At 39.6% G+C, this 25,515-nt stretch overlaps 2 protein-coding genes across 6 annotated transcripts in view; both read left to right on the top strand.

Moving 5' to 3' along the window:
• Gnmt (Glycine N-methyltransferase) overlaps positions 1–16,816 on the top strand; it is a 43,766-nt gene extending 26,950 nt beyond the window's left edge. Inside the window, exon 5 of the mRNA XM_089265273.1 lies at positions 16,803–16,816. The gene's annotated coding sequence lies outside the window, so the exon portion shown is untranslated. The remainder of the gene's footprint in view (positions 1–16,802) is intronic.
• LOC115561947 (endoplasmic reticulum aminopeptidase 2) lies at positions 454–25,515 on the top strand. Of its 5 annotated transcripts, none has more exons than XM_030382593.2 (13): positions 454–770; positions 5,301–5,776; positions 16,894–17,034; positions 20,683–20,823; positions 20,892–20,974; positions 21,034–21,242; positions 21,767–21,947; positions 22,008–23,352; positions 23,555–23,697; positions 23,754–24,016; positions 24,074–24,203; positions 24,260–24,631; positions 24,690–25,515. In XM_030382593.2, the coding sequence occupies exons 2-13, from the start codon at positions 5,629–5,631 to the stop codon at positions 24,840–24,842; spliced, it is 3,309 nt and encodes a 1,102-aa protein (XP_030238453.1). In that variant the 5' UTR covers positions 454–770; positions 5,301–5,628; the 3' UTR covers positions 24,843–25,515. The 5 variants fall into 5 exon arrangements, with proteins under 5 accessions (XP_030238453.1, XP_030238452.1, XP_030238454.1 ...); XM_030382592.2 differs by having other exon boundaries at positions 20,635–20,823; XM_030382594.2 differs by lacking the exons at positions 454–770; positions 5,301–5,776 and adding exons at positions 13,266–13,752; positions 16,250–16,486 and having other exon boundaries at positions 20,635–20,823.

Genomic DNA, 25,515 nt, shown 5'->3' with positions numbered 1-25,515 from the left:
GAGCCCGGCCGGAACAAAACAAAATTATTGTTGATATGCTGCTTAGCAGATGATGTTTATTGCGGAGGGTGGTCTATGGTGGTTGTTGGCCCACACTGCCGGCTATTGCTCTCAGTGTTTTCTGCATCTTACTCTCACACTCTCTCTCTCTCTCTCTATCTCTCTCTCTCTCTCTCTCTCTCTCTCTCTCTCTCTCTCTCTCTCTCTCTCTCTCTCTCTCTCTCTCTCTCTCTCTCTCTCTCTCTCTCTCTCTCTCTCTCTCTCTCTCTCTCTTTCTTTGTCTCTCTGCTGTGCAGTTTCCCATGGAATTTCAGAGCAGAAATTGTGACACAGGATAATAGGAAAGTTTTGCTGGCGCAGCTTTTGCGAGCGCAAAAAATCAAAAGCTCTCTTCGATTTTGGTCAGCTGCCCGTTGTTAGGCGACTCGACGCGAACAGAACGAGTTTATCCTTCGTGCTAAATAGTCGCATTTGGTTCGCGTTTCTGCATTAAATAATCAAAAACAATATAAAACAGTTGTCGAACACTTTATTTATTTACCATAAGAACGCTACCGAAATCAAGTGTGTTTCCTGTCTTCGTTGCCGGTGTTTTTTTTTTGTGTTGCCCCGTGCTCGGTTTATTAAGAAATATCACCAAAACAAATACGCATATACTACTGCTTCCTTATCATATACACATTTATACTATATACAATTTCCACGACTTGGCGCCCAAAATAGGATTCAATGCAAACAAAGGATTTTGTGAAGTCTTCAGATTGAATAAGGTGAGAAACACATTTGGAAACACATGTTATACTCGTATATATGTACTTATATACACATACATATATAAGTATATGTGTATTTGTTCAGCAGTAGATTGTTTGTCAGCTGCCCGAAGGCAGTGACAAATGTGTTTATCATGTTGGCTTTGCAATGCGAGCACGTTAATTGACATGCCCCAGACACAGAAAGTCAACTTGTAACCACAGGAGCAGCATGTATACAAGCGTGAGTGTGTGCTTGTGAGTGTGTGAGTGTCCTTTAATAATTGATGGCAATTGCTGGCATTAATATTTAAGCATGTTAGGCATTCTGCATGCTCATAAACATGCATATCACACAGAATTTTAACCAACAATTGAGTACCCTTGGCTGGGGCTAAAAATAAAACGTGACACCTGCGAAAAAATGTTGCCCAGTGCGTGGCTAAAGCCAAACGTTGAATTCAGCTCGAGGTCAGCTAGCTGACCAACCACCCAGTCAACCAGCCACTCCACCACCCCAACGCCCAGCACCCAGTTCCCTCTCCACGAACGGAGCTAATGGCATTGAGAGCACACGCAAAACGAGTTAAGGGATTCAATCCCGAATAGCACTCAGAGGACTACACTGATTGCCACCCATCGAATGGTCTCGATTGGCCTTCGATTTTCAGCAACAGCTAAAGCCAACAAAAAAAATGCATTTCCTCTCCAAATGGCCTTCAAATATATGTCTGTCTACATGTGTGTGTGTGTGTGTTAAATGCCTTTAAAGCTCTCCCAGCGCAGAGCTTTAATGTTACACCTGATGAGGCTACTTTGCTGGCAGTCGAGTTTCAGTTAAAACACTAATTACAAATGCCTTAAGTCTCATATATGTATATATTTATATTGTATAAATGATTTGTTACATTATTATTCTAAATTATGTACATATTTGCATATAGAGTCTGCACTCTTTCAACTCTTTCGCATCAAGGCACGCGAGAGCAATTTAATGTTTATTCTCATGGGTCACATTCGTAAACGTTTTACGGGCAGCAGAGCTTTTGACTTAAACACGAAATAAATGTATTCACATTTTATGGGCCACATATCATTTCATTTGAGTAAATATGTTACAGGCTATCCTAAAGTCCACAATTCTTGATTATTCTCGGCTTCCTGTTTGCCTAATTCGAGTTAACTTTAGTTTTACAATGAATATAGTTAACAGAGCACACCCAACGTATTACCTTTGCCAGCTAAACAACCTTTTTATGCAGGGTGTCTTCAATGCCATCAGCACGAGTTTTTCTGTTTCATTTTTCAGTTTTTCATCCTGTCGCGGCGGACCGGAAGTAAAATAACAAATGACACTTCGGGGCACAATTTGCGCACGTGTCGCATAGACCAAACACACACACACACGCACGCATACACACACACATACACTGGCTATTTTCAGTTGCATTGTCTTTTGAGCCTAGGCCAACCTTCAAAGCCACAAACTTTTTTGTATGCAACGAACGCAACAAGCAAAAAAACAAAACAAAAAAAAAAAGGAAAAAGGAAAAACAATAACAAACACAACAAAAAGAGTGAAAAAGCGAAAAAGCAAAACAAAACATGCTGACGCCATTTTGCCATTAATTCCGGCCACTTTATGGCCAGTCCAAAAACAAACTGAACCCTAACCGTCTGCACCTAGCAATTGGCAATGAAAAAGGGTATTCCGATTGCATAGAACGCACTGTAGTACAGTGAAACATGGCATAAGGATGTGTCTGAGTAATTAAGCTAAATGCATGCTTATCAGGTATACCAAATTTTGGCAGTTTTTAGCTATAAAACAAGATTTCTATCCGAAATTCGATGCGAAAATTTGAATCTCAAAAACATTTTTAAGTTATACGACATGCTTCTTTAGGTGTTCTGTAAGTCCTATAAATAAATTTGATATCGTAGGATCAATCAAAATTCAATTTTGGAATCAGTGTCAAAAATTTTATAAACTGAAGATTTCTTAGAAATATCCAAATATATATATGATAGATAAGGGCAATCAAAGCTCAATTTTCAAATCAAAATCAGCAACATTGATGAACAAAAAGATAAGATAAAATATTTATTTATTAAACATTAGCGTTCATATCAAAATTAAAACTGACTTAAAATTAAGTACTGGCTACTGGGTATATCCCCAACTAAATCCAACTAATATTGCAATAAATACATACATTTAATTCTATTCAGAAGCTAACTGCCAATGACAGATTCATATAGTTTTTTATAAATGAGTTTTGCTCTGCAATTCTCGCATGTTACATCCGCTCTGATTACTGTGCAAAACCCACTTTCAATACATCTATATAAATAGTTTCATAGATATGAGTTCTTCCAGACAATTCTCTTCAGTGACATTTCCTCTGATTCCTGCCAATGAATCTATATATTGTAGTTTCTTAGATATGAGTCGCTCCAGACAGTTCTCTTCGTCTGCAGTTCATTTCCTTTGTTTCCACATTTCAATCGAAACTTCTAAGACAGAGAGAGAGAGAGTGAGTAAGTGAGAGAAAGAGAGACAGTGAGTGCGATTGCTAGGCAAGTGTATTTGAGCTTCGTGTTATGTTTCTCTGTTCGCTTCCGTTGTGCTGTTTGCAGAATTCATTTGGTCTTTCTGGCCTTTTGTGTTTTTGGCTTTTTCTGTGTGTACTTTGCCTTGCCGGCATGTTGCTGGCCTGCCTGCCACGTTAGCGTTGCCTTCTGCCCAATGACTCTGCCACGTTGTGTTTTAACAAACAGCCGAAAACAATTGGCTCGCATCGAGTTTTGTGCCAAGTGCTGCCTGCTAGTCGAAGTCAAAGTGGAGTGCTTAACGCTCGACTACATTTCCAACTTGGACTCCTCGAGCCGTGCTCCATTTAGCAACGTCGTGCATTGAACTGTGCGGCTCTTCGATATTTTTTATGCCATTTGCATTACGTATGCGCCCCGTTGTGCGCTTTGTGAGTTCAGCTTGCAATTATTGCGCCCGGCTCCCCATTTGTTGCCCCAAGGCTATCGAATGCATCGCCACCCCTCCTGCATGCATTGTTGCAAACACTGCTCCTTTTTGCTGCTCTCCTGCTTTTTGTTGCTGCCTGCACCTTTTTATGTTGCCACACAAAGGAGCGTGGAGTGTGCCACAACTAAGACAAGCAATAAGTGCCGGACTGCCGCCCCAGGCCAGGAGCAACGCCTAAGAGCAAAGCGGAGCAGAGCAGAGTGCAGTGAGTGCTCTTATTAAAGTTCGTTTTGTTTGGACCCCAAACAATGTCGTCACCGGTCGAAAAGTGCCGCCAGACTCTTTGTGGCAATCTAAAAACTTGCAGCAGTCGGCACCATTTTATGAATGCATAAAATATTACACACACTTATGCAGCAGCAGCTCGGACTCTGTGTGGACACAGAGCCCCCATTGGTGGTGCAAAAACTAAACGTGATTTGTAACTTTTTATGAAATTTATTCAAAACTTTCTCCTTCTTGAGCTGAAGCAGCAATGTTGATAGAAATATACATACATGCGCATACATACATATATGCATTTATTGACACGCTCGGACCTTCAACTTTTTGAGTACCTTGAGAGATAAGAAACGAGCCGAAAGGTAACTGAAATTTAGTTGCTTTAGTTTTAGCCTGAATACGGTAATACTTTGTGCTTTGAGAGCTTGGATTCATTAATTTGAATGAGAGGAGACTAGACTAGAGACCTTATTATGTCTTTTGATCAACTGTAATTGAGGGTGTATTGTTGTCTGGAATCTACAGACCCCATAGCAGTGTAAAAGGTTATTAATCTCAAAGGGCATTTGACATACAAACATATAGAAAAATTCAAGACAAGACATAGAATCCAACATAGTTGACTCTCATCTTGATCCTGACGAAATATGAGCTCATTTTTTAATATTTAAATGAAGCTCACTCATACTCAGTGTTTCGGGGTGCTTAGAGTATTCAATATTTATATTATATTAAAATATAGATAACTAACTATCTGTCACTATTGAATCTAGACTGAATCTAGAATCTAAACTGAAGCATATTGACTTTTGGTCTATTGAACTTCTTATATGTACATATGTCCAATTCTCCATACTAACGTTATTTTAATGCCTAAATTATTTATTACATTTTCTTATACTTTTGAATATTATTTTCCTTCAAGAATTCCTTACAAATATTCTCAGCTTATCATATTTACCATATAAGTCCCCTTAGCTTTTATAAAATATGACTATAAAATTTATTGTACAGCTCATTATTCAAAAGAGAACTTCTAGACCATAGTTAAACAGCACATAGACAGAAAAAACTGTGTGAAGATGAATAAATAGAAATAAATGCTTTATATGAGAAAGCATTAGCTTACTGTATGTCTGGGATGAAGGTGGGAGGAGAGTATATATGTATGAAATGTGCGTCATTTAGGTAATGGAAGCGCACGCTCTGGCACATATACAAGTTAAGCTCTCGTCTTACATTAAACATTTTCAGTAATGTTTTGCCTCATCTCTGTTTTGCAGTCTCTACGATTAAGAACTATACATATTTATTGTCTCTCATCAACTGTAACTGGACCAATTTTGAAAACAATTAAACAAAAGCCACGAAAACAATCTCGAACTCTACTCACCGACTTTATTAACCTATACCCAAGTAGTTTAGAGGGTATATTCTATTGAATACACATATCGCCGAAGGACGCACACAGAGCTGAGATTTGAGAATTGAGAGAGAGAGAGCGAGAGCGAGATAGAGAAAGATTTGAGCAGTTTCCCCCCACCCACCTGAGCAGAGAGACATCCATTCACGACGGCGCCGCTCAAACCACAGGCCTACAAATTTGGACAGATGTTATGTTGTGGCTTCTGCTGTGGCAACATGTCGAAACGGGACTACAAAGTGGCCACCACAGATGGCATCGAGCTGGAGCCGTTGGGCGGCGAAAAGCCCGATAAGGAGAAGGACAAGGAGAAGCAAACGAATGGCGTTACCTTTGGTAAGTCACCAGCCACACTCAGCCACTCCCCCCTGCCCATTCTCCCCATCTCGCCCTGCCCTTGTCCAGCCCAATTTGTTTGCATTGCTGTTGCACTGGGTGACGGCATCTTAACATGATCAAAGCAAAGCCCGCAGCAAAGTGCATAATTGCACTTATGCATAATTTGAGCACAGTCGGCTGCCAATTGCGAGCAGGTGCCACGCCCAGTGGCCCTGCCCTTCTGTTGTCTTCTCTTCACACACGCTGCGGCATCCATCAGGTTGTTTTCTTAATTACGCCAAATGCAAAACAAAAGCATTAAAAACAGAATATTGTGCGCAAGACAAAATGCCGGCCCAGCCCAGCCCTGTCCTGTCCTGTTCTGCCCTGCCCGGCCCAGCCTTTTGGCTGCCTTGTCTGAGCAGTGGCGTTAATTTTGTATCCTGCAGGAAACCGTTTTTCATATGCTCATACGCCCCGTCGGCCCGTCGGCCGAGCCAAGCCAAGCCCAGCCGCAAGTAAATATAATGAATGCCAGCTGCCTTTGCCTGTTAAGTCAGCGATTCTCTTTGGTTCTTGGCGAAGCATGTTGAATATGCAACGGAGGATGTTAAAGCAAATATACATATAAAATATATATTTAGCCTAAATCAATATTAGTTAAACTATGTGCCAACTCGTAGAGCATGCAACGTATAGCCTGATATAGTATAGAAGGATATCATCTTAAGGATTATGCGACCATTTTTAATATATGTACATACTGTAATTAGACGGCTATCGATCAGAATGTGAGCTAATAATAGTAAACGTACCCATGATAGGAAAAATACAGGACTGACTACAAATGAGGTAGACTATAATCGATTAAGATTCCCTTTCGCTCTGTCATCAGTGTGAATTCTTAATGAAGAGAATGCTATTCACAAAAACTTACTTTATCATCTATAAGTATTCTAATAATAAATTAAAAGGCCTGTTTAGTGTCCATATGCATATTCTTATAGAGTAGAGTTCGGCTATTAAGTCGTCAAGCAAACTTATACGATTAAAGCGTCTTCCGGCTATAACGAGGTTCGATATAACCGGATTCCGTACTGTATATCCTTCAATTTGCTAGAGACATACATATATCTTCAGCTTAATAATCTAAAATTTATCGGACCATCCTCATCTATAGTTGTCTTCTCAGCTAAACATCAGAAGCTGAAATTTTGTTCAATTCATTTTTAAATCAAAAAGTGAGCCAATGACGCCGCAGAGTATTCAAGCCTCGCTCATGCTTTCTTTACCATTTTTTTGTGTTCTTTTTACATTTTTATTATAGACCACAATTGTCTCATATTTCATTTTTTTTTTTTTTTTTTTTTTTTTGTACTTCGTTTTGCTTGCGGCAACTTGGCGGCATTTGTGCAGCCTGCTGCATGATGCTCTCAAAGATGCCACCGCATCAGGCAGCCAAGACACCCAACGTGGCCCCGTCCGCCCAACAAGGGGCATTCAGACGGACATTTGCAGCCGGGCACGTCGCCTGCAGTTCAGCTCAGATTTCCGACATTTTGAGTTCTCAGTTTTTGTTTCATTTTCTTTTAGCCATTTTGAAATACGAACTTGTGTTTATTTATGTAGCTGTCTCACTGTGTCGGTGTATGTGTGTGTGTGAGTGTGAGTGTGTCTGCGTGGGTGTAAATGATGATATTAGAAAATGTACCCCGAGGAATATTAAATCCGGATTATGTAGCACATAAACTTTAAACTGAAATGAAATGCGATAATTCTGCTGAGTATTCCGTAATCTTTCTACTGGCTTTCAAATATGAGCCAAGTTTGTTTACATTAAACTACGGAACTTGCTTAGAAAGAGACAAGTGAGGTTAGGTTTAAATGAGTTTGTAGATATGCATATGTTTATATGCGTATGTATTTATTTATACTTGTGTAGTATAGGTTGACTAACTAAGATTGATTTTATCTCCGATATGTATGCTTAAACTCCTGCCTAAGTCTAATTAAAGAGTTACCTTAACTTAGACTAGCTTAGCCTAAGATCTCACTAAGATTACTTAAGATTGTACATTTGGATACAAGATGGAACGAGAGAGATTTAGAAAGCATAGAGATAGGGAGATTTGAAAGGAGTAACTAAATAAAGTTCAAGATAAGAGTGAAAAACTATTTGGAGATCCACATAAAAAATTTAGGCAAAATTCATCTGAATTCCGCAAATGTAGCTCCGATTTTCCAGCTAAAGATACACTAGGCCAGCTGCCATAGTAAATATATTCATATTCCCATTCGTATTCGTGTTGCAACCTGCAACATGCATATTTAATGAGATGCGTGACAATTTGCGGCTAGCTTGGAATACACATTAAACGCTTAATAATTTATGGGGCTCAGATGAAATCCGGGCAAACAGCTGCCTGGGCGCATGTTTAATAAGAGCCCGTGAGCCCAATTTGGTGTTATCTGTTGAGCGAATCGTTGACTCTTGTGCACGTCAAGGCAACGCCTAAAGTGTGCCACAGAAGAAAATTGTCTTTTGCCTTTGGTGGTGCAACAATCAGTGTCACGGGAGCAGGATGCATGTGTTGCAATTAAGGATGCATAAAATGGAGTAAGCACCACTCGAATGAGTCGAGCCAGAGGCAGCAGCAGCAGCAGCAGTAGCAGGAGAAGGAGGAGGAAGAGGAGGAGAAGGAGCAGCAGCAGCAGCAGCAGGAGCAGCATCAGTGTTTACCTTTCAACTAAGACACGGCTTGTGGCATGCAACAGACGAGAGCAGCAGCTGAGCCGTGGCCTATGTCAGCTGAAGTGACACAAGAAGGGAGAGAGAGAGAGAGAGAGAGCGAAAGAAAGAAAGAGAGAGAGAGAGCGTGTATGCTTGTGGCAGCTGTCGATGGTTGTCGCGCCTGCTGCCTACGTTGATAATTGCAGGATGCGTTGATGTTGATTGCATTCTGAATGGGCTCACACACACACACACACATCTACACACATCTACACACACCTACACACACTTGAAGCAACTTGACTTAAATAAAGAATTCCTGCGCATCCCGGCTAAAAAAACAGGAGAAGAAATAAAAACTGGGGCTAACAGAAACAATGCCCTCTGTATGTGTGTGTATGTGTGTGTGTGTATGGGTGTGAGTGAAAGTGAAGGCATATAGAAATGGATGAAATGTGTTTTTGGGTCAGGCCACTTGAAGCATTGCGAGCAGGAAGTCAAAGCAAGGCGATGCGCCACAAATGCAACCAAATTGTTGCAGTAAATATTGTTTGCCAAATGGCACACACCAACACACACACACACACCAACACACACCCATACCAACACACAATGCAATGCAGCCACAATGCGCACAGCTTGAGCGGCCCCCTAAGGCGGCCTACGTAATTAGGGGAAATGGAAAATGTGGCAAATGCAACGCGCAAAAGCCAACTCTGTCTGTCCGTCTGTCCATCTGTCCGGCCGTCTGTGCGTCAGTCAGGAAATAACAATGACAGCAGCTACCGTAGCCCACTTTTTGCAGCACTTGAAAACCTTTGCTGGCTGGCATTCGCTCAGCTCTTCTATTTTGCTTTTGTTTTTTGTTTTTTTTTTTTTTTTTGCATTTGCAATTTCTGCACAATTAGTTTTCCATTTGTGTTTGCGGTCTTGTTGCATGCACCTTGGAGAGCTGCTTCAGCACAGACTGCCAATTAATTAATTTATTGAGCATTTCGCAAATTGAGCAGAGAAACTCTTACACACACACATGAACACATTCACACATACATGGTCTTAAAAAAAAAAACAAGTAAATTGAAAATATGAAATGAAGTAAAGCATTTCGTAGTCATGCGGAAAATGTTCGGAAAAGCGATTGGTCTCTCATGCACAGCTCGCAATTATTATTAGATTTCCTTCTGTTGGCAGAAAGCTCTTTGGTAAATTAATACCCTCGAGCTATTACTCTCATATTAAAATTTATCGATTTTCTGTTCAATTAACGAAGAAACTGAAGGTCAGGCGGAATGTTAGAGATGGATTAAGTACATATAATATCATGTTACAGTTATGTATATTATGCACATGTTTTACCATCTGCTTACATGTTTATATCTCGAGAACTACCAGAGCTATAGAGCTGAAATTTCAATAATATATAGCCCTCTATATATCGAAGCATAAGTAAGTTACATTTATCCAACAGCCCCAATAATTTTCCTTTAGTTTGTATATCAATTGTAACTATTCAAACTATTCATATGCAAATACTGAATATCATTTGATATTAACTGCATATTTTCCAGTTAAACATTCCTTATATACCTAAATGTATCTACCATCTATCGTTAAATTTATTACTCTATCAGCCTACTCTCTAATTAAGCTTAAGTTCATAGAACACACACAATAGCCATACGCATATCAATTGAAGCCATGTTTCGAAATGATTCAAGAATGATTTGCTGACTTTTAGTCAATTTATATTTCTTTTGTTGTTTTCCTATCGTTTAGCTCAAAGTCATGAAGAGATTAACAAGCACTTAATCGAGCAATTAAGAGTTTCAAGACTCAGCGCCGAGCACCAGCTCAACCCTTAGTGGCAAAGTTCTCAAGTTTTTACTTTGTATGTGCCTGGGTGTGTTTGTGCCTGTGTGCGTGGGTGTATATAAACGCCTGTGGGGCCACATGACGCAGTAACAGCCATCGCAGCAGCTTAAATTTATTGATTGTTTCATAAACAGCGATTATTTAACCACCACATTTCGATTTGGCACTAAGGGAGGGAGGGAGGGGGGGTGCGGAACCCACTCTCTATTACAGACACTTGTGGCCGCTGTACAGCGTTGAGCACCAAAAGCCCTTGAAATGGGAAGCCCCCCCCCCCCCACACACACACACACACAGGCACACACTCGCATACAATCACACTCTCACATGGCATTCATCTGTGCGCTCTTCACAACTTGTGGGCTGTAAATTTGCATGCGACAGCAAATACTTAATACTGGACACGCTGTACTATGGGAAGTGTTTGATTATTCTTCGGATAAATTTAGACTAACAGAGAAATCGATTTGCATCAGTTAGAGACTTGAAAAATGGGCTTGGGCTGACGATGAGTTCGCCTAAGGACTTAAAGCAGAGGAAAATATGGAATATGGAATATAGAATTTAAAGACACTTTCGGTAGAGTTTTAGAGAAGTGTGTGATATTAGGCATTGTCATGGGTATGGGTATTTCCATCAAGGCAATATATTCTACAAAGGCTTTATCTTTCTTTTTATATTTCACAAAGATAAGATTTTGCTCTTAGAATATTGTCATCATATATTTATCTCAAATATACTATAAATATCATCATATAGCTGAAAATGTGTTATTCTAAACATCATCCAAAATCTTTGAATACATCTTAACAATTGTTATCACAACATCATCTATATATCTATGTTAACCACTCTGTTAAATAACATTTCAATCATCATTTGTCTCTAAAAAATGGCCCCACTGTACGCTCTTGGTGACATCCGCAAAATTGCGTTAAATAACCCTCAGAACAATGTGTGGCAAATGCTTGCTGACGATTACAATTGAAAAGAAAAAGCCTAGGAATTGGATGGAATTGAAATGCAAGCAGTAACGATGGCTAAAAATTGCCTCGTTGGCAATTTCAGTTCCACGCTCTGTGTGCGGCATGTGACTGGGCGGCAGAGGCTGAAAGACAATTTGCTAATGAACACCCTGTGTTGCCATTTGCATTTCCGTCTTTAAATTCTATGGCTGCCTGGATGACAGAGCGACGGCGGGACAGGGCGCCAGGGCGACGTGACAAAGATTTCATTGAGTTAAACTTGACGTTCGAGTCGGGTCGCCCTCAAACTTCATGTCAAATAACTTTTCGTGACCTGGCGTTGCGCCCAAAACGAAAATATAATAAATAAAAAAACAACAACCTTTTACTGTTTTCATCAATTCTAAAACTTTTTTACACTTTGTTTACGCTTAACTTTTTTGAGCTCACCGCAAAAGGTTGGCGTTAGATGCGACTTTGTATGCGGCTCATCGTACAAATCAAATTAGAGCAGAACCCAAAAAAGGGTGTTATGTGAATTAATTGAGTTGAAACTGTTTTAACTGCCATATTGAAGATTTAATTTGTTACCCAAATGCTGCGAGCTTTGATTTGCTTGGACTCGAAAAATTTGATATTTTGTAAGACTTGCAAATAAAGCAGAAATTTCATAATATTTGTTATTTTTTATATATTTTTATCAACGTTATATTTCGTTTCTCAGCTCCCTCAAATTATTTTATACTTAATCTCTATAAATCCAAACAAATGTATGGGAATATGTTCAAAACTTTTTTAGAGTCTCAGTCGGGATAAAAACTAATATATAAACTTAACTTGAACACAAAAGTTTGTAATATTAATTACATTAAAAATCAATGAGTATTAATCAAGGTTCCTTGAAACTGTCTTTCTTACAGTTTCTTTCCTTTTTTCCTTTGTTAAGCCATTTCTACATATTCAAACTGTTATCATAAAAAGAAATATATATCCTTAAAACTTTTTTATCAAGTATCATATCACAATCGTTAATTTTTTACATTTTTTCTTTGAGCTTCTAAATAAATATTCATGGAAACTAAGCTTTAAAGAGATTCATGATTTCCCATCTCTTCACTGTTGTCACAGCAATATAAAATGCAATATAAACTACTATAATAATTTTTATATGATCAATGTCATTCCCATTTCGAGGAAATATTTGTCAAATTTTGTCAAAATGATTTGCAGCAGCAGTTGCAGGTCCATTAGGGGCGACTGAGTGTGTTTTGCTTGTCGATGGCGCCTCAAAGTAGGCAATAAAAAAATGAAGGCAGCATCAATACGTGAGCTCGTAAATCTCGTGTCGTATATGGCCGCGATAACTGTAAGCAAAAGCCAACCCCTAATCAAGTAGCAACAAGAACTGTTTGCCGATTGAACCTTTGACTAAAAGTAAGATAAAGAAGCAGCAGTAACGACAGCAACAGCAACAACAACAACAACAACTAGACATAGTAACTGAATGCATATTGGGGAGAAAGAACATGCACAGACACACACCCACATCCACATCCACACACACACATACATACTATATGGCACTGAAGTGGCAGGGGAGCAGGGAGGCTGCTGGATGGGTGGTGCTTAAGGGTTGCAGCCAGCCTGCTTCTGATTCCGATCTGCCTGGCAACACCAAAACACTCCACTATTTATGTTGCTTGTTGGCTAACAGGGACCGGCGAAAAGGACCCACTAGAAATTTCATTTTCATTTCTGCAGGTGAGAGCCAAAAAATGGCAAAACAACGACAGTGAGAGAGACTGTGTATGTGTGTGTGTGTGTGTGCGTCAAAGAGAGTGAGAGTGGGAGCTTGCGAGAGCGCATGGACATGCGCTGCACAGCAGCGAGGGACGTGGAAAGGGATGTGGAGACTGCCTGACCAGAGGGGTTGCTGCAAAAGTTCTTTTCGTTGCCCGAGACGCGACGGCGAGCCACAGCAGCATCCAGTTGGAAAATGTACGCGCAATCAAACGCATCAGAAAGCGCGTAGCAAACAAACGAAACGTTCGAACGAAAGCTCGTGTTGACAAAAATCAAAAAAGAAACTCCTCAAACACACGCACGCACACACACTTATAGAAACTCGCACGTACACACACACACACACACAGTCACTCACACTTATACACAGATGAGTCGCGTGCTGCCTTTACACACTGCCCCCCACCCACTGTGCGTGTCTATAACGAAAAGAGCATAAAAATTGCCAAAAAAAAAAAAAAAGAAAGTAAAAATAAAATAAAGAAGCAAAGCAAAGTAGAAAAGTTTGACAAAAGGCAATCGAAGAATCAAATCAATTTCTGTCGGCTTTTTGTTAATTAAAGCTAATTAATAATTAGATCAAGTTCTGACGACGAATTCGGTGCGCTAACGGAAATCTAACGGTACTTCAAGTGAATTGAGTGAAAGCTAGAATGTTATAGTCCAATATAGCAATATAAAAGCCAATTGAGCCAAATGAATGAATTCGTGTTGGCCTAATGACTGCCTCACTTGCATTGATTAAGTGTTGCTATTTTGACCTTTTGCCACCAGCCAAGTCCAGCGACAACAACAACGACAGCAAGCCTAAGCAAATATGTACACACGTTCAAGCCATTATATAGCTCATGGACGTCCGCCTCAAATGTCCGAATTAATTTTTACTGCCAACAACAGAGAAATAGCCGCTGCCAGTGCCGCAGTCGCTGTCGTCTCTGCCGCTTGGTAGGGAAATGCACTCGCCAATTCAGTCAAGTGGCAAACAAAAACGGGACCAGCAGCAAAAAAAAAATAAATAAATAAGAGAAAAAGCAAAAGCAAAACGCGAAAAAAAACGAATTGGACTGGAAAGCGCACTATTGACATATATACGCGCATTCAGAAAGCACTCAGAAACGCGCTCGTTTCTCGCTAAAGAAAAACGCCGCATTATCAAAGCTAAGACAAAGCAGGAAATTCACTTATACTCTCCGACTCACACTCACACAAACAGAAAACACACTCACACACACACCAAATTGACGCATGTGAGGAAATGCGCGCTGTTGAGCTTTGCATTTTGACATTTCATTTTCAAAACACAGATTCCAATGCGAGCGCCACAGAGTCAAGTGTTGCGCTCTCTTCCACGCTCTCACGCGTACTCTCTCAGCGTTCCAGCTGCGACGCTCTCACATGCTCTCACTCTCGTTCTCGCTCGGTCTCCCTCTCTCACACTCTTCGCATTCACTCGTGTGACGCGTGTGTCAAACTTTTGTTTCCAGTGTGCGTTGCGAGCAACAACAAAATCATGATAATAATAACATGCATGCAAATGTAAACAAATGCAGCAGGCGTCTAAGCAATACAATTATTGTTATTGTCTTTGCATGGCTGTTAACCTTGTAATGCCATCAAATAGAACAGGCATTGCAAGGCATTACAATGCACTGCAATCCCAACTAAGTAGCGAGCAACTAAACCGGTTTCAGAGCAGTTTTTATTGCATTTTATAGCTGAGGCTATAATTATAAGTTAACATAAATATGTTAAATGACTCTTAAAATAACAAATATACGATATTTAGCTTCTGGAATTTATTTTTCAATTAACGAAAACAACTGCTAGAATAAACATAGAATGTAATTTATGAAGAGTTTCCCTTATATTAGACATTAAAAAGCTCGCCATTAGCTTATCAAAACATAATTAAAATTTTAAACCGGCTTTCTGTTAGCCCTCTAGAGCTCTCAAATCTAATCAATAGAAAGAAATTTGATATTGCAAATTCGTACCATAAAGTTTATTGATTCCCTAGAATCTTATCAGCTGATAAATGCATGCATTTCAAAATGAGTAATAAGTTTGCTATAGATTTTCATTATCTCCATGTGATTCTCAAAGGAAATACCGGTATATTAGAAATTGAAATGAAATTGCCTCAAAATGAACCGTATCATATTTACTTTATTATTGCCCAGGCCTAAACCGCACAAAATTCGCTAAGGATGCTCAACTCGAGCTTCAAGTGCTGCTCAAAGGCAGACTATAGAGTCAAATACACTCATCCACACACACACATATATATATATACACCTATACACACACCCACATCCAGCATCAAAGATTTTTTGGGGGTTGCTTTTTGGGCGTTGAAAGCGCTTTTCACTAATTCAATGCGACATTGAAATTGTGAGCAACATCCAAAAAACTGCAGACGCAGACAACGTTACGAGCGTGGCTGCCGGCTCAGACGATGCGAATGACTAGACGGTATACTGTCCGGGTGGGGCGGCAGGGGTGGGAGTGAGCCGGCGAGACCGGAAGGGCGGCAACTTTTGGCGCCTGGCCCAAAAAGAAGTGAAGAAATACTGAAAAATACGCCGAAGATGAAATATTCTTTTATAACTTTACTTCCAATGTTCTGTAACTATAGTAACTATAAAAGATGGAAGGAAGTTTATTCTAGATAGCATATGAAAATAATCAAACATTATATTCAAAACTAATTTTTCCCAATAAATATATATAGTGCAGTAATAGAAAATTCTTTGTAGATATGGAGTAGATCTACTTATCTGCGTTACATTTTTCATAACAATGCTAGTAGAGCCTTTTCGTCTTAGATATTTTACTGACCACCTTTCTCATATTTTTTGCTATTTGCTTTTTGAGGAGTTTCGCATAAATTACGATTATTTGTCCCTTAGATTATCAAGTCGTTGCGCAGCTGAGAGTGTTTCCTCTCTTCGGCTCTGTCAAATTCGAATTTCGAATATTCAAAGTTGACTTCATAAACATGGCTAAAACATAAAATATGTATGAGGGAAACACGTGGCTTGACTGGTTGGAGGCAAAACGGACAAGGCACATCATGTTCTGATTTTTTTTTAATATCAATGTTTTTTTACCCAAGTGAAGAAACTCTGTGTTAATATAGCATATACTATATAGTGTGCATATATAAATATATATAACTGAAGAACGCGGCGTCTTAGCAACGCATTCAAGTTAACGTATTGGCCGGAAAGCAAAGAGATACCGGCCCCGTTAAGATTTCGGTCGTTGGCGGTGGTCGTAAAGGTTCGAAAATTTGGCGGCGCGAGCGCATCGAAATGACAAATGATCCGGACTTAGATGATTGTGCATTTCTATCAGGTAAATGGAACTCATAGAGAAGTGGTGTTACTTGTTAATTGAATCTGTTGAGTATATTCGAATACATTCAAACGTGCGATATTCAGTAGTTCATTAACTTTAACAGACAGCTGAATTATTTACTCAAACGAATCACAAATTGATCAAATGAATAAGTGAACAAAGTGTATTGAATAACTTGTGAACTACAATTTTAATGATACGTTCAATTGAACTGGCTCTCGCAGCTCTTCAGCCAATCAACCAACTTGTCCCTTGAAACAGTGGGCACAATGCAAACATTTCGTGTGCAAATATTGACATCATTTAATATGACTGCACACACACACTGTCCCCTTACTCCTCTCTCACTTTTATCAACCATCTCTCATACTCTCTTTTAACTGTTTGTTAATTACATTTACCAGGTGGCGAATCGAGCGGCGGCCGCCAGACGCGCACCGGAGTCGCCGTCTGTTCGCAGCGTCGCGCCCTTCTCGTTGCCGGCATCGTCCTTGGATCCCTGCTGCTGACGGCCATTATCATTGCCTACGCCGGACCCCAAAATGGTAGGCTCCATTGTACATCTATATTTGCCTTTCGGTTGCATTTCTTTTTTTCTTTTGTTTCCTCTTCTGTTTTTTTTTTCTTTACATTTTTATTTCATTACCACAACAAACAAGTGGAACAAAAGCTCCCGTTGTTCCCCCTTTTTTCGCAGGATATGTTTGCAAACAGGGAAAACAGCTTTTCATATGTTTTATAATACGCATTGTATTATTTTTTCGCGAGTGGTAACTCGCCTAGGGAAAGAGATAATTTAAATGAGATTTTACAACAATAACTAAAAGCTGATTATAACTTTTTATGATCATAATATAATCGTTATTATACTATATACGTAAAGAGTTTTATAGTCTTTTAACAATACTTTTGAATCGAAAGTTGCATTCGTAGTCTTGCAGTGAAATATTTTATACTTGAACAACATTTTAGATTCCACGAAATTGTGAGGCTGAAAATCCTCTTCATGTCCGATGAAAATTCAGGCTATGAGCTATGATATGATAACACAGATTAACAACAAATCTTTTTTATTTATACCAAATTTGAGGAAATTTTGAGCTTGAAAAAAACTTCTTACAATCAGAAACAACAGCTAAGATAGCAAAATCAATACTAAATAACAAGAGAGGAGAAATTAAATTTAAACATTTACAAAATATCAAATTTATCTTTAGCAAAGTTTGCTCACATATGTGAACAAAAATGAATTTTACGTTTTCAGTTTGCCTAAATATAAATTCAGACAGCTTTACCGTAGTTTATCGTTCCAGTCCAACCAGTATCAAGCCCGCTGATATTTAACTATTTACTTTAATGTAAGACCAGTAAATGCTTTCCACTTTCCATTAAAAATTGCTTCAACTCCAAACGTAATCTTAACTCAATTAAGCTAAAGTTGGCTTATTTTTAATGAAATATTTATTCCTATTAAGCCAAGTATTTTCACAACACGCTTTATTATTAGGCGAGCTACAACATATTACTCTCCTTAGTGTAACCATAGAATCGCATTAGGCTAATGAAGGATGCAACCAGAACAGAACCGAGCAGAGAGCTAAGCAAAGCAGCTGCATCAGCTCTTGCCACACGCTGCCTCTTGACATAGTCGCAGCATGTTGTATGTCATATGCTTACTAATAGTATTAGCCCTAACCAAATACCATTATAAAATCTGACCCGGGCGAATGGCTCCTCACTCTGTGTGTGTGTGTGTGTGTGTGTGTGTCGGGGCAGGAGAGGAGTTCCATATTGATGCATCGAGTCCCCTTGCCGCATATTACGTTGCAAAATGTATGCAAAGTACAAATATAAACCTTGTGTTGCATACTTAATGGGGCTAAATGCATTGAAGGCTAATTGCATTACGGACCCAAGCCAGACATGCATGTGTGATGGTCGATGAGTGTGAGTTTGTGTGTGAGTGTGTGTGTGTGTGTCTGTGACTTTACAAAGAGAAAGAGCTAGACAATGTAAGCAGGTTTCACGCAAGCTCTACACAACACTTAATTAATTAAAGCAGAGTGGCAAAAAAAAGTACTAAAAATGCCCAACCCTTCTTTTGAGCAATTTAATAAAAATACCAAATATTTAATCAACTTTAAATAACCCGTACGTCTTCAATATATGCAAAATATATATCTATATATAAAATATATATTTATAAATATGTATACATAATTTGTTTACCGTTTTCTTTTCATACTGTTGTTTCTTTGTATTCTTTGGTAAAACAAAAAAATTATAAAAAAAAAAAAATACACACAAAATATTACTATATATTTATGAAAACTTCTCTTAAATGCTTGTTTGATTGGTAAAAATGTGAGTAACAAATTTTTCCAAAAACCCACTTCTTCTACTTAACCGGTAATTAACACTCAACAAATAGTCCCAATATATCTTTATAAATATAGTATTCCCGAAATATATATATCTATCTGTCGGCATGTTGCTGTCATCCACTTGTTGTACCCACTATAATACCTTATCTATATGTTCCCTTTCCTAGTGCATTTGATTCATTTGAAATTGTTTTCAAACTCTCAATCCAATTCAAAATTCTTCTATATTCATCCAAAAACAAAAAGTCATCGAACCTTTACGCAGTTTACATTGTTTGCTCGTAAAATGTGTAGAATTTTTAAAGTATTTAACTTTTACTGATTAAATAATTTTTTAATTAATTTAATTCTAGTACATTTTAGATATATTTTCTCATTTTTTTTTACCTATATTTAAAAACTGTTGTTTGGAACATGTCTATTAGATATTATTTCGATTTAGAAACGTAGATATTAACTTAAAATTTTTTACATCATATCCATAAGACTTATAAGACTCATAAACTTATATACATTTAGCATAGAGTGTTTATCAGACAGAATTAGGGTAGCCAATCATAAAAAATGTGGACAATACATTTAATACATTTTTTCTGGTTTCCAGAAAAATAAAAAACAAGAAAATAATATATTTGGTGTTACCTGATTAGTTATATATGCATATATTTTCTCCAGTTAAGTTCTCTTTTATCGTAAAGAGAAATGAATGTACAAATCATAGAGAGTATAAAAGTATCGAAAAAGCCAAAATAAATAATTAAAAACTAATAAGCAAATTTAATAGAAAAAACAAAATAAAAAAATATTATTTTAAATAAATATAAAATCAATTAAGTAAAATATCTTTAGTAATTTTCTGACAAAAAAATATAGAAAATTTTATAGAATATAAAAAAAAATATTTTCAAATAATAAAATAAATATCTATGAAATTTAATTAAAAAAAAAAAAAAAAAAAAAAAAAAACGAAAATAGAAAACAAATTTAATAGAAAAAACAAAATAAAAAAATATTATTTTAAATAAATATAAAATCAATTAAATAAAATATCTTTAGTAATTTTCTGTCAAAAAAATATAGAAAATTTTATAGAATATAAAAAAAAATATTTTCAAATAATAAAATAAATATCTATGAAATTTAATTAAAAAAAATAAAAAAACGAAAATAGAAAACAAATAAATACACAAAGATAATATTGAAAATTCATTTAAATATGCACAAAACTAAATTGAATAAATCATGTTTTCGCCGTCCTCAATCAATCTTGCTTATGCGTTGCTCTTTAACAACTTTTCCAATATTACTTTTATGACTGAAGTTTTTTCTCTCTAATATTTATGTTTACCTTACCTTTGCCATTAGATGTGCTAGCCAACCCATGTGAAACCAAATCATGAACTCCTCCGCTAGTGAATCGATTTGTGTGCTAGCTTTTACTTTGTGTAATTTATTTACCATTTGGATTATTCTCTTGGTATTATTATTTTCACCTCTTTCTCTCTCTCTCTCTCTCTCTTTGCTTAATCCTAGACTTTCTGATGCCTCCACTTTTTATTTAGTTTCAGTTTTGTTCTCTTTGTTAATCGTGTAATACGCAGTTGATTTACAACAAGCATCAATGTGCTTAGCCACAAATCCCAAAGCCATATAATATATATACATATATATATATCAAACTCTCCCCCACCCCATTGTCACCCACCTGGCCACGTGAACCACTGTGCCTGAACGTTTCGTTTGTGTGTATGACCTTTGCAGACTGTTCCTGCGCGGCGAAAACGACGTCTGGCTATGAAACGGATGAAGAAAACAACACACAGCCATTCAATCCGATTGCAACGAACGGGGAGCCCTTCCCCTGGCTCGAAAAGATGCTGCCCAACAGCGTCCGACCCATGCGCTATGTGGTCACAATACATCCCAATCTGACGACGCTGGACGTGAAAGGTGAGAGAGTGAGAGAGACTTTTGCGATTCATTTGATTTTCATCTAATGCAATTATTTACTCTGCCAGGTCAAGTGACTATCGATCTGTTCATCGAGAAGGAGACCAACTTTATTGTGCTGCACATACAGGATCTGAATGTAACCGAGAAGGTGAGTTGCAGCTGCATCCAATTAGCAGAGTCTTAACTAATTGCATTTTGTGTGCACAGGCGCTGGTTACGCCCGGACCCAAGGGATATGCTCTGAAGATAGTCAAGGTGCTGGAATTTCCGCCACGTCAGCAATTCTACATTGAAGTCAAAGAGAAGCTCAAAAAGAAATCCAATTATACACTCAATTTACGCTGGTACTCCAAGCTGAATCCCGAGCCGGAGGGCTTCTATGTGGATCAATATGAGAGCTTCAATGGACGGGATCGGTGAGAGCTGAAAATTAATTAATTAAGGGCTGGCAAAGCTGAAAGCGGTGCAAATGAGAGATGAAAAGGCCTAATTGGGAGACAACTGAAAAATCAAGACTCACTTATATTTATAAGTATGCTGGGAACAAGGGGAAACGTATAGTTTTATAGAATGAATATACCAAATTCCAGCTCTTACAATAGATAAAGGGAGACTAACTTTTATATACAAATCTACAAAAATCCCCAGAACAATGGAAATTTTCCTCAAAATTATAGTTTTATAGAATAGATATATCCAATTCCTTAAGATCTGGCTTAATTTTGGATAGATTAATAAACAAGTAACAGGATATGTAAGGGTAAGAATTTGTAAGTTAATTTCCTAGTTCTGTTTTCTTATAGTCCAGTCCCAGCATCAGGGTATTAAAAGTCGATTTCCGACGCAGCTTGTGTTTTAGGGCTGGCATAGCTTCATTTTAGCTCAGCTTGCAGCCCTGATTTGTTTTCAAGCCCTTTAGCTAATACCAAACTCTTTACAGTCTGCTGGCTGCCACAGTCTTTAGACCGAATGGTGCACGACGCGCCTTTCCGTGCTTCGACGAGCCACACGTACGTGCGCCCTTCCGTGTCTCCGTTTTCCGTGATCGCTTCCACATAGGTCTATCCAATTCCATAGTGCATACAACTGAGGATGTGGGCTTCTACATGGGCACCGGCCTGGTAAGTGAGCTGTTGAGTGAGTCCCGAATAACTCCACTGATATCCAAATTCCATGTCTAGTTGAGAGATGACTTCATTGAAACGCCTCCACTGCCGGCTGATGCTGTTGCCTGGGTGGTCAGCGACTTTCAGCGCGAGTCGCTGCAGCCCTCGGCCGCCTATATACCCACTACAGTGGCGCCACCTAGCGCTGCCGGCGGCAAGAAGCCATCTCAGCTGAACAACTACACGCAATTGAAGAGCAAAAATCCGCCCGTACGCAACATTACTGCCTTGACGCACTCGCTGAATGTGAACTTGACGCCCTTCCACAATGTCAGCACCACGACGACCACATCGCTGCCCGTGATTATCAATGGCAATGGGAAACCCTCGAATCTGACCTCGTTGTCGCAGTCGACGGGCTCGTCCATCAAACGTGCTCCCTCGTATACGTTCTATGCGCCGAGGGATCTACTGCCGCGCTCCTCCTTCATTCTGCACACGTCCCGAGATGTGCTGGAGTATCTGCAGACCTGGCTGGACATCAGTTATCCTCTGACCAAGGTGGACTTTGTGGCGTTGCCTTCGCTGGATCGCAATTTGATCTCCTCGTTGGGTCTGGTCACATTGAAGACCGCATTTCTCACCGACCCCAATTCCATAACCACGGAGCAGTATCAGTTCAGTGCACTGCGCATTGCGGAGGCCATGGTGCGTCAGTTCTTCGGCGGCATCACCTCCCGCAAGGTGCTCAAGGACGTCTGGCTGTGGGAGGGCCTCATTCAATATCTGGGCATCCATGCGCTGGCTCCCCTGCAGGACAGCTGGCCGCTGCGCGAGATGTACCTGCTGAAGATGGCCACCACGGCGCTGGACATTGATGCCATTCAGGGCTGGGACAGCATCATGAACGGCACGCGCCACGACGGCAACAACGAAGAGTTCTTCGTCCAGAAGACGGCCGCCATTTTCTCCATGCTGCACACGGCCATTGGCGAGGATCGCTTTCGTGGCTGCCTGGGCACCTTCCTCAAGCTGAATCGCTTCAAGACCGCCGAGCCCACTGATCTCTGGACCATATGCACCAAGAAGGCCAACGGCTCGAAGAACATCAAGGACATGATGACGCTGTGGACACATCAGCCAGGCTTTCCGCTGCTCACCGTCACCAAAATGGGCAACAGCATATCCATATCGCAGCGACCTTTCAAGCCAGCCGACTTCTTGGCCATACATGATGAGTCCTACGATGGCAACAACTACAACCAGACGCTAGTGAATGCCACCGACATGCCCAGCACTGTGCCACCCACCCATGCCAACAAGCACAAGACTGCGCCGCATCTCAAGTGGATATTCCCAGTGACGTATATCACGGATATGAACAACGCCAGCGAAACGCTCTGGATGCAGAATGTTGATGGTGAGTAGAACTGCCAGAGCGAAGGTAGAGGATACTGAATGAGCTAATCTATAGCCATCGTCTCAATCCCCTTGCCTCTATCCCAACTAAAGTCTGGCAATGGGAATAGTCCCAGTCCCTCCTCCATATCTTAGTCCCTCCTCAACTTATTCTCAATCTTACTCAAATAACTAACATTTCTACGTCTTGTCCCCAACTTTAGTTACTTTCAATGTGCCAGAGAATGTGAAATGGATCAAGGTGAATGCCATACAGAACGGTTACTATCGCGTCATCTACAATGATGAGAACTGGGCCAGTCTCATCGAGGAGCTGTCCAATAATCCCAAACGTTTCACCAGTGAGGTATGTCCACAATAATCAATACCTGAGCACTGAATTTAATGCTGACCTTTCTCTAGGATCGATTGGGTCTGCTGTCGGATGCGTTTACGCTGTGCCATGCGAATCTCCTGCCCTGTGAGATTACGATGAACATGATCCAATATTTGCCCAGTGAGACGCACTACGGCCCAATGGCATTGGCTGTGCGACATCTGGAGAAATGGCGTCGCATACTCAAGTATTCCGAATGCTTCCTGATGCTCAGCGAGTTCATCAAAATGAAACTGTCCACGGTAATGGAGAAGGTGGGCTGGGTGGATGAGGGCGATGTGGCCATCAGGTGAGATGACTCACTCTCCATGCAATAGATGACAGTTGTAATATTTTCATCTGCTAGGCTAATGCGCCCGGAGGTGCTGCTGGCGTCCGTTCTGTGGGAGGATATCGACAGCATAACCAAGGCCAAGAATATGTTGAATCAGTATCTATACTACAATGGCTCGGCCATAGCGCCCAATCTGCGCGAGGTGAGTTGTTGGGAGATAGAAGCAGGAATTACCTGAATTAAGCTGCTGCCTTACAGGTGGTCTACACGGGCTCCATTCTGTCCGGCGAGTATATCTATTGGCAGCACTGCTGGGAGCGCTTCATCACGCTGCAGCGCACCTCGGAGACATTTGTGGAGCGAATGCAGCTGCTGCGCGCTTTGGGACGCACTAAGGATGCCTGGCTGCAGAATCGTTTGCTCTCACACGTCACCATGCTGCCCACCGAGGAGGTGGTGCAGGTGCTCAAGGCCATTGCCGGCACGCCCACAGGCGGGGCAATGGCCTGCCGCTTCCTGCAGGCCAAATGGTACGAGCTAGAGAAGCGTCTGGGACCAGGCACCATTAGCTTTGCCAAAGTGATATCGGCCATAACGCAATATGGCGCAACGAAATTCGATTACGATGAGGTAGGCCAAGGGTATACACCCGATTGATCTATATATATTTATTTTGGTGTACTTTCAGCTAAAGTCCTTGGTGCATCGTTTTGGCCGTGGACAGGGCATGTCCGTGCTCAACATGACGCTCAGCAGCGTTGCCTCCAATGTGGAATGGGTGGCCAGATCTCAGACATCGCTCTACAAATGGGTGGAAAGTAATTTGCATTCGCATCGATAGAGCGCTACGCGGCTATAAACAAAGTATATATATATATATAGATCTGTATGAATTTTAGTTGAATTATGTTCTCTGGAGCGAAACGAAACGAAACTCCATTTTTCTCGCTCTATCTCTCAACTCATTTGTAATTATGTTCCTCGAATGACACAGACATGGATATACACACACACAGATAAAGTAATCGACGAACTCATGAATTATTTAAAGTAATTACTAAAGTAATATAATAATTACCATATCATTGCCATACACTTGCCATATACATATATTGACAGGGTCTTGAGATCTCTTCATTAGTTGTGTTTTTGCTTTGACTTCCTACTTACGAAATTTAGTTAACATAAAGAAAAGAAAAGCAAAAAGCAACTGTAAATTAGGTAAACAAACACACCAATCTCTTATACATATATATATAAATATTAAAAATCGGAAATATGCATACTTGATGCCATTTTCTATTATCTACAACTGAACACAACAGATATATATATGTATGTGTATCTATATTGTATATGTATGTATATTTTACAAAAAAAGAAGAAAAAGAAAACAAAGGAACATAGCATATAAGACAAAGACAAAGAAGAAGACGAAGTTGAAGAGAAAACACAGATCAACATATTTTTTCAGCAAAATCTAAAAAGAAACACTTTAAAGATAAAAAAAACAA

The sequence above is a fragment of the Drosophila navojoa genome, chromosome 2 (assembly GCF_054131105.1).
Source record: "Drosophila navojoa isolate 15081-1374.11 chromosome 2, UAZ_NAV_1.0, whole genome shotgun sequence".
Lineage (NCBI taxonomy): Eukaryota > Metazoa > Arthropoda > Insecta > Diptera > Drosophilidae > Drosophila > Drosophila navojoa.
The sequence above is the reverse complement of the archived record's forward strand: the minus strand, read 5'-3'. Positions and strand labels throughout refer to the sequence as shown.

Coding starts and splice junctions, on each gene's coding strand:
- LOC115561947 (XM_030382592.2), top strand. CDS start 5,629: ATGTTATGTTGTGGCTTCTGCTGTGGCAACATGTCGAAACGGGACTAC. Junction 21,948..22,007: donor TCTACATGGGCACCGGCCTG/GTAAGTGAGCTG, acceptor TTCCATGTCTAG/TTGAGAGATGACTTCATTGA. Junction 24,632..24,689: donor CGAAATTCGATTACGATGAG/GTAGGCCAAGGG, acceptor GTGTACTTTCAG/CTAAAGTCCTTGGTGCATCG.